Here is a 10,008-nt window from a genome sequence, read left to right as displayed (position 1 = left end):
GATGGCACATGATTACATATTATGGCCCATGAAGGCACATGCTGGCACATTATGGCACAGGATTGCACATTATGCACAGGATGGCGTCTAAAGGCATCTAAGGGAACATGATGGCACATTATGGCCCATGAAGGCACGCGATGGCATCTGATGGCACATTATGTCACAGGATGGCACATGATAGAACATGATGGCATCTAATGGCAAATTATTGCACACTATGGCACAGGATGGCAATGATGATACATGATGGCACATGATACATGATGGCATCTGGTGGTACATGACAGCACATAATGGTGCATGTTGGCACATGATGGTACTTGATGTCATCTGGTGGTACATAATAGCACATAATGGTACATGTTGATACATGATGGCTCATGAGCACTGGGAGCTCTGAGTACAGTGCAGCCCATGAACCTGGTCCAGCTGGGCACTATAGACACACAGCAGCAATGCATACAGATGAGTACATTGTAAAGGGTCCTTGCCCCGGTGCCTGGGTCCTGTCTCATCCCCTACATGACGCAGGGCTTTATATCTTGGCAGACACTTTGATGATGATGGTGATGATAATAAGAACTACTGGCAGACGGATGGAAAGAAGAAATCCCGTTAAAATTGAGAACAAAATCCTTCCTGTCGCACACTGGGGAGGAATGGTGCTGGTAGCGAGGCAATCCCACTGCAATACAAACCCACATCAGTATGCGGCATACAACGGACAGAAAGCATTGTGTCATGGCAATAATTACAACAAAGGCACACCAAGGTGTGACAAAAGAAATATGTGCGTGTGTATATATATATATGTATGTATATATGCATGTATGTGTACGCACGTGATGATACCTGAGATTGCTATCTGCTATTACCTGCTCAGTATTTATGTTTGTATCGCTGGCCTTTGGGCTCTCATGGATTTTGACCAATTTGTGCTCTAAGTATCTCAAACTGCCTTTCAATGGCACTAATGCTGCTCCAAATGTCCATATTCTACGTTTGAAGGATATATATATATATATACACACACACACACATATATATATATATATATATATATATATATATATATATATATATATATATATATATATATACACCCATATATATATATACACCCATATATACATACATACCTTGAAAAAGGTTAATTTGAACAGGAGGTCCCCAACAACCACGATACAAGTATTTCGGAGTGCTGCCTCTGTTGTTGTTTTTTTGGCCATGGTAATGTTTGGATAGAGGCTTAAGGGTCCCGCACTCGTTTTTGTGCTGTAAAAGTCGTGCTACTCTGATATATGTGTGTGTGTGTGTGTGTGTGTGTGTGTGTGTGTGTGTGTGTGTGTCTATATATATATAGACACACACACACAGATATATATATATATATATATTTGTATATATATATATATATATATATATATATATATATAAAGATACCAATGTATGCATTTATACACATATGTAAAAATGTACATCTATGGAACTAAATAGATTTTATTTTACAGAAAGTATATATAGAACAGTGACAGTGCTATACATAGCAATACACACATGCATTTATACATATATGTTTATATTGATATTTATGCATGTAGTCATATTTCTCACTCATACAAACTAATATATACACACACACACACAAACACACACACATACAGATATATATGTATATATATATATATATATATATATATATATATATATATATATACATATATATATATATATGTATATGTCTATATAGGTGAGTAATATTGTGTTTAAATGCATAAATGTAATGTAAATATTTACATATATGTATACATGCATGTGTGTGTATTTCTATTCATAACACTGTACGATATATACCTTCTGTAAAATAGCATCTATCTAGTTCCAAGAGCCTATTCTTCCTCCATTCCCTGGCATTGCCCCTCATTTCTCTGCATTACACACCAGTATTCCCACATTCCCCAGTTATGAGCCGGATTTAATCAGTTTCCATGGATTAACAACGTGAGAAAATATGTATTTCCACACCTCAATAAAGCAGGCGCTGCGGTAGCAATCCTCCTGATATTGGAGGTAATGCCAGATGAAAGTGCAGGGCTCAAATCATTAGCCTTTATGTAGATGAGAGGAATGCGGCAGTGAGGGTCCCAGACCCCCGCTCATTACCCGCTGCAGACACCTCGTTATGTGATTAATATTAATACTCGTGTCCTCAGGTGAGTGGGGATTTAACGAGCTGCTTGGCTCCTAATTGGAGTCAGGACTGTAATGAAGAGATTGGATCTGCAGACACAGGATGAGGCCGGAGCCTGATCGGCCGACACCAGGTCGGTGTGTGCGATCTGCTGTACAGTGTTTAATACACCTTTAATATAATCTATCTATGTATCTATCAAATTCAAACAAGCTTTATTGGCAGGACCTAATAGACCTTTAATATAATAAACCGATTACAATACACAGAGGCCACTGATAACATCACAAGTCTTAATAATCCTGAAAGACTCCTTTTACATATATAAGGCTCTTATTTTTGAGTGCATGTTAATGGACTGTAAACTTGGGCTGTAAAAAAAAAACAAAACAAAATATAAAACCCACATTTTTATTTTACTACCTTCTAAAATGTGCTAGAAACAAATCATAGGGCAGAAATGGATCTGGTGTTTTAATATTAGTTGCAGAAATCTTTTTGGTGAACTTTTTAACACTTTTCTTATTTTTTGTTTCTAATTTTATTTTTATTTATTTTTATTTTTGGGTGGATCTAGAAGAAATGTGTTCCTTAATTCATTTCCTTCCTTGTGAATGCATTCCTAGCTTTGCAAAAAAAAAAAAATATAAAAAAAAATAAAATAAAAATTGTTTCAGAAACCCAACATGTGATTTTAGTCTGCAATCCTCTATTCTGGTGACCAAAGAACACAATCGGTTTCCTCTTTCTCTCTAGGGGTTTGTAGACAGATGTAGGACGGGGCAAGAAAGAATCTCACATTGTCATACAGAGGATGGTTTTAAAAACTAAAAACCATCATACCCATAGATGCATCCACGCATTTCACCTAGTAAATATAATAGTACCTAGTATAGTTACATTCTCTCAGCTCATGCTATTATCTATGTATATGGTTCCAGACCGTCACTACTTAATCTTGATTTTGTAGCTATAGATAGAGGATTGCTATACAGTATGCTAATTTATCTGAAATCATAGATTTACTGCTCATGTAATCTGTACATAATCCGGGATTATATAAATAATCTCCCATAAGGGATGTCTATACAGATAAGCAGGTTCTCTAAAATGATTGGCAGCTTAAGGAAGGGGGGTATTAAAATGTACTGAGACAATTTTTTTTTTGTTGCAGTTGTTACTTGTTGAAATTCCCATAAAATTGGACAAGAGGCCACTCTCATGTGGGTTAAGTCAGGCTCAAATCCTCTCCGGTGTGGTCCAGCCTAGACTGTCTTTGTTTAGTTAACCTCTGCCACCCGCATTTATAAGGTCTATGTGCACATTTCCCTGTACAAATCCACCATGTTCTGCTGCTTGACATCCCTTCTTTGTATTTTTATAGCCAGCTGCATGGATGGATGGATAAATAAATGATTGATCGATGACAGATACATGGATAAATAGATAGATAGATACATAGATAGATAGGTGGAAAGATAGATACATAGATAGATAGATACATACATATATACTTACATACATAGACAGATAAATAGATAGATACATAAAGATATATACAGATTGATGTATAAAAGATATAGATAGATGGAGAGAGATAGATAATGTGATAGATAGGTAATAGATGATAAATAGATGGATAGATAGATAGATAATAGATAGATACATACATAGATAGATAGATTAATAGATACATACGTAGATAAAGATATAGATAGATATATAAAGATATAGATAGATTGATTGATAGATAGATAATAGATAAATAGATAATAGATAGATATATCGATAGATGATAGGGATAGATAATAGATATACAGATATATTCTATGTTGAGATAAATCTATCTATCATCTATCCATCTATTTATCTATCTATATTATCTATCTATCTATCTATATTATCTATCTATCTATCTATCTATCTATCTATCTATCTATCTATATTATCTATCTATCTATCTATCTATCTAGCTATATTATCTATCTATCTATATTATCTATATTATCTATCTATCTATCTATATTATCTATCTATCTATCTATATTATCTATCTATCTTATCTATCTATCTAATCTATCTATCTATCTATCTATCTATATTATCTATCTGTCTATCTATCTATCCCTCTATCTATCTATCTATCTATCTATCTCTATCATCTATCTATCTATCTAATCTATCTATCTATCTATCTATCTATCTATCTTATCTATCTATCTATCTATCTATATATATTATCTATCTGTCTATCTATCTATCCCTCTATCTATCTATCTATCTATCTATCTCTATCATCTATCTATCTATCTAATCTATCTATCTATCTATCTATCTATCTTATCTATCTATCTATCTATCTATCTATCTATCTATCTATCTATATATATTATCTATCTGTCTATCTATCTATCCCTCTATCTATCTATCTATCTATCTATCTATCTTTATCATCTATCTATCTATTTAGCTTTTATCTATCTATCAAAATCAAAGAGGCTTTATTAGCAGGACTAAAAACCATATTAGTTTTGCAAAAGCAAGTGTACATTAGGGACTGTCGGTATGATGAGTAGGGATTGTAGGAAGGATGGATGGTGGCATATCCATGGGGGGGGGGGCTATGTAAGTCCATATCTATCTATCTATCTATCTATCTATCTATCTATCGTTCTACGTATTATATATTTATATATGTATCCTCTTTATCCATCTATTTATCTATCAGTCATCGATTTTTAAATTATCTATTTATTTGTTACATTCATCTTTAGATATCTCCATCTATCTGTCTATCTATCTATCTATCTATCTATCTATCTATCTATCTATCTCTATATACGGTAATAGAGGGATGAGATATTATAGATATTACAAGTAAACGGTAGATGATAGATGCATAGATACCTGTCTATAGCCCTGCATTAGGCCCACATATCAGTGTTGATGAGTGTGTGTAAGTGCTGTCCCAGGAGCCCCATTTGCAGGATTTCTCCCTGACCTGTGAGCATAGCCATTCACCCCTCCGCTGCTCTTTTCACTTGTGGCTCCATTTCCCTATGTGAGGCATACATTGCCAGTTAGCTGTGATTTATTGGTGATTTCACACTTTATTGAATTGAGGGGAAAAATCTAAAAGTCCCCATATATTACAGGCACTATGGCAGACTCGCTACATATAAATATTTTGTAATGTGTACTTGTACCCATGCCATGTAATATTTTGAGTACTACAGCTTTGGTAAAATTAAAATGTGGCTCTTCTAATGGAGTGCTGATACCAGAATATTTTTTTAAAACAGTAATAATAATATTAATAATAGTATTATAAATGACAGTTACCTGAGAGGTCCTCCCGGGTGTTTTGGTGGAGGTATGTTTGTTCCAAGGTGTAGGAGGACATGCCTGAGTGTATCCCTGCCGATGCCGCATTAGTAGGGGGCATAGCTTGCTGCTTCAAGTAGGGTGAGGGACCTGATGAGGTCCAGTGAGCTGTAGGAGTGGTGTAAGGAGAATGACATTCCATAGCACTGGCCATAGCTGGAGAAGAAGGGACAGGGCTGCTGCTGCTGTCAGGTCCATAGTCACCACTAGAGGAGACAGGGCAGCTGGCCATATATGTAGAGCCAGGATTAGGGGACATATGAGGGACGTGGTGACCTCCACTCAAGCCATCGTATCCTCCTGCCATAGAGTTTGTCATCATATCTAAGTTATAGCCATTACTATGACATGTCAAAGAAGCAGGTGGGGGTTGGAAATCAAATCCTTGGGGTAGGATAGAAGTACTAAAACCGATGCCATTCATCATCCTATACATGGGTTTCAGAGCTTGGCATTTTCTTCGGAACCCCCTGGGTCTTCTTCTAAAAGAGCCTTCTTCAAACATAAACTCACTGGCAGGGTCAATGGTCCAGTAGTGGCCCTTGCCTGGCCTTCCTAGCCCTTTGGGCAGCTTGATGAAACACTCATTCAGAGAGAGGTTGTGGCGCACAGAGTTTTTCCATCCTTGATAAGATCCTCTAAAGAAGGGGAACCTGGCTTGTAAGAACTGGTAGATCTCACTAAGAGTCAGTCTTTTGGTAGGAGAACTCTGGATGGCCATGACAATAAGGGCGATATAAGAATAAGGAGGCTTCTCTGGACGTCTGAGCCCCGAGCTTGGCTTCTTGTTCTTGGAAGATGAAGAAGAGGAGGAGGTGTCCATGGCCGTGGTCTGCTGGCTTATCAGAGCCCCTGTGGTGGGGCTGGATGTGAGGGGAGCTGAAGGATCCAAGTGCTGGCTGTGGTTCTCCGTGGTCATCACAGATGGTATACTCACAGACACTGCACACTGACGGTATACTCTTCACACTGGTAGGTGGGGTCCACGATGTCAGTGACCTAGTGACCTCCTGCAGGCAGCAGAGGACATGCAATCCCCTGGAGGGATCAAGTCCAAGGCTGGAGATAAGTGGCACTAGGAGCAGAGGGCGCAGCGCTCACATCCAGAGCTGGGCTGCCGACCATCCATAGATTCATGGACAGTCCATAAGAAATGGGTGTTTGTTTCTGCCATCCGGAGGGTCCTGCAGAAAAAGACACTAAAATTGTTCTTATTTGCTAAAGTTTGTAGTCCGCATGCGCCCAAAGGCATAAGCAGTGCAAATGAGAGCGAGAAAGCAGTGAGCAGCAGAGGAGAAGCTCGGAGGGACAGACAAGTGCTGATGGGGAGGGGATTCCACTCACCCAATGCCTGCACTGCTTGTAACTGCACTAGCAGCGTCTGCACCATGGACGGACAGCAGGCGGCTCCCCGGCTCCTGAGCAGGAGAATGCAGAGGAGCTGACTACTGCCGGCCGGGCTACTAATGCCGGCTCTGGGACTAGTCAGTGCTAGGACGTCCTCCCACCCAACAGCCCCCACAATACGAAGCTATTACTGTCCTCTCCATCCAGCCTTCTGCCTGTTCCAGACCCAAAGACTCACAACACTTTGTATTCATTCATTTCAAGACTATTTCAGTCTAAATCAGTTTCTGGGAAAGTTGGGTGACAGCCATTAGAACTGCCATTACAGCTTCAACAACAGTTGTCACCCAGCTTTCCCAAACTCCGGAAAGTTACAGATTTATGTAGAAGTACAATGTACTGCATTTCTATACAGTATTGTTATATCGTTCACATATATGAAAACAATAGTGATTGACATAAAGCTTTCCTGGCTCCTGAATGGCAAATGGTTGCTTTTCTTTATAGCTTCTTCATTCTATTACTACAGAATCAGACCGGGTATATGATGTAGAGCTGACCCTGGATCGCCGATATCCTGCGCACACCTTCCATTAGATCAAGAGGGTCAATTAACGGACAATTAACGGACAATTAACGGACAATTTTAACACCAGGCTGTTTGTTGGAGAAAACGCTTGTCACACTGTTTTTTGGTTAATTAGTGGCTGCTACATTTCAGATCTTCTTCATGAAAGGTGATGGAATGAATGATGTTTAGTGGGGAAGATATTGAGAAGACGGCAATATTGATAGAGGATACTAAGTAACCGGCTCCTGCACTTTATATCATCTCAATCTATGAAATAATACTAGTTTGGTAAATATAATGAGATGCTGTACACCCTCTATTTATCATACATCAGCTGGTATCGGTAACAGGGGGCTGAATCCTACAGAGGGGCCCACCGGGGAATTTCCCTGTTCTCCCGCCGGACAGCCGGAGGCTGGATATACCTATTGATTCTACATTAGTATTGTATCAGAATATGTTACGAAGATGGAACAACTCTTGTTATCTGATAATTCAGCTGCATGTATTTTCTGCAAAATAACTTTAAAGATATCCTGTCATTAGATTCATGCTGCTCAGGTCACAAGCAGCATGAATCAGAGTCTGGCAGTATGTTTCATAGGAAGCATATATTAAAAAGTTGCTCAGGGCTCCAGTGAGGGTCTTGACTGGTTCGATGAGGTCCCGGCTGGTTCTTCCCTTCCATGTGATTGACAGCTCTGTACCTTTCAGTACACAAGTCAGAGACATACTGTATATTAACTGGAGTGGGCTGGGGAGAAGCCGGCCAGGGACTGACGGGACTAGAGTGGTATAGTCCCTGGATGACTTTTCATACTTCTGATGCATGGGCAGCAGGAAGCTAATAATGGTTCCCTTAGACCTTGTCATTATATAATAATATTTATTCACTTATATAGCGCTATTAATTCCACAGCACTTTATTCATATATATTTATTTATTTCATTGGTAACACTGTCTCCATTGGGGCTCACAATCTAAATTCCCTATCATGTTTTTGGAATGTGGGAAGAAACCGGAGAACACAGAAGAAATCAACGCAAACACGGGGAGAACATACAAACTCTTTGCAGATGTTGTCCATGGTGGGATTTGAACCCAGAAACCCAGCGCTGCAAGACTGCAGTGCTAACCACCGATCTTGCATATCATCTTGTTGTACCATATTCATACAAGACTATAGCAGTCTGTTCAGATACTAATCAGTGACCGTGAGCTAGAAGGCCATTTTGTTGCATGATAAAATATTCAGATTTGACTGTTAGGCTATGTGCCCACGGGACAACGTACCCGCGGATTTTGATGCGGAAAACAGGCGTATTTCAGGATTTTCCATATAAATCCGCAGGTTTGCGCAAGTACAGACACTCCCCATGTTATTCTATGGGATTAGGGGAGTGCTGTATCAATGCTGTGGTATGTGCGGCTGTGGAATATGCTGTGCATGTCCCGCAGCTGCACATAATTGCATGTCAATTATTCATGTGGAAATATCTGCGGATGTTCAGCCTTTCCACTATGGAGATACAGGGGCGGGAATTCTGTAGGTATTTCCACACTTGTTCCGCAGGTTTACCGCAACAAAAATGCTCGAATCCCGCAGCAATGAATAGCTGCGGATACCAGGCAACAGCTGTTGTAAACCTGCGGACAAACCTGCGGCAAAGTCCGCGGGTATGTTGTCCCGTAGGCACATAGCCTTAGGCTATGTGCCCACGGCACTATGTACCCGCGGATATATCCGCAGGTATGTCCACAGGTTTCCCGCAGCTGATCCCCGGAATCTGCAGCTATTCATTGCTGCGGGATTCCAGCGAAATAGCTGCGGTAAACCTGCGGACCTTCGTGCGACTTACCTGCAGAAGTCCCGGCCTCTATCTCCATAGTGGAGAGGCGGAATTTCTGTGGGTAATTCCACAGGAATAATTGACATGCAGTTATGTGCAGCTGCGGGACATCCACAGCTTATTCCGCAGCCGCACATACTGCATTATTGACACAGACACTCCCCATGTCCCATAGGTAGTATGGGGAGTGTCTGTGCTTGCTGAAACCTGCGGATTTATCTAGAAAATCCAGATAAATCCGCAGGTTTTCCGTGGCAAAATCCACGGGTACAGAGTCCTGTGGGTACATAGCCTTAGGCTATGTGCCCACAGGGAAAGTGTCCTGTGGTTATATCTGCAGGACAATCCGCAGGAGCTCCCAGAAAACCGCAGCACAACTTTGTCTGTTTCCATGCTGCGGTTTTCTTGCGTAATGTCCTGCGGATATGCTGCGGTAATTCTGCATTGAGGACACAGTACTATGGCTTCGGCACTGCATCCTCAATGCAGAACAAGTGCTGAGTGATCAGGGAGTTTATACTTACCTCCATCACGCAGCACTTCTCTCCGTCTCCGGCCATTTCACTGTGACGCCCTGGACAAGCCAGGTAGTCACAGATAGAGCCCTGCACAACACCAGTCCCCTCACTAGGTAACACCAGCCAACCACATAAAACCCTAG

The 10,008-nt window shown here is 40.2% G+C and overlaps 1 protein-coding gene across 1 annotated transcript in view; it reads right to left on the bottom strand.

Annotated features, from left to right (window-relative positions):
• FOXF2 (forkhead box F2) overlaps positions 1-6,824 on the bottom strand; it is a 7,923-nt gene extending 1,099 nt beyond the window's left edge. Inside the window, exons 1-2 of the mRNA XM_075316491.1 lie at positions 5,537-6,824; positions 1-688 (exon numbers count right to left, since the gene is read on the bottom strand). The exon at positions 1-688 is cut by the window's left edge and continues 1,099 nt beyond it. Coding sequence (XP_075172606.1) covers positions 522-688; positions 5,537-6,497 — 1,128 coding nt within the window. The 5' untranslated portion in view covers positions 6,498-6,824 and the 3' untranslated portion in view covers positions 1-521. The remainder of the gene's footprint in view (positions 689-5,536) is intronic.
• Between the last annotated feature and the right edge of the window lie 3,184 nt (positions 6,825-10,008).

Source organism: Anomaloglossus baeobatrachus, chromosome 6, assembly GCF_048569485.1.
Source record: "Anomaloglossus baeobatrachus isolate aAnoBae1 chromosome 6, aAnoBae1.hap1, whole genome shotgun sequence".
NCBI classification, from domain to species: Eukaryota; Metazoa; Chordata; class Amphibia; order Anura; family Aromobatidae; genus Anomaloglossus; species Anomaloglossus baeobatrachus.
This window is presented reverse-complemented; position numbering and strand designations above follow the sequence as displayed.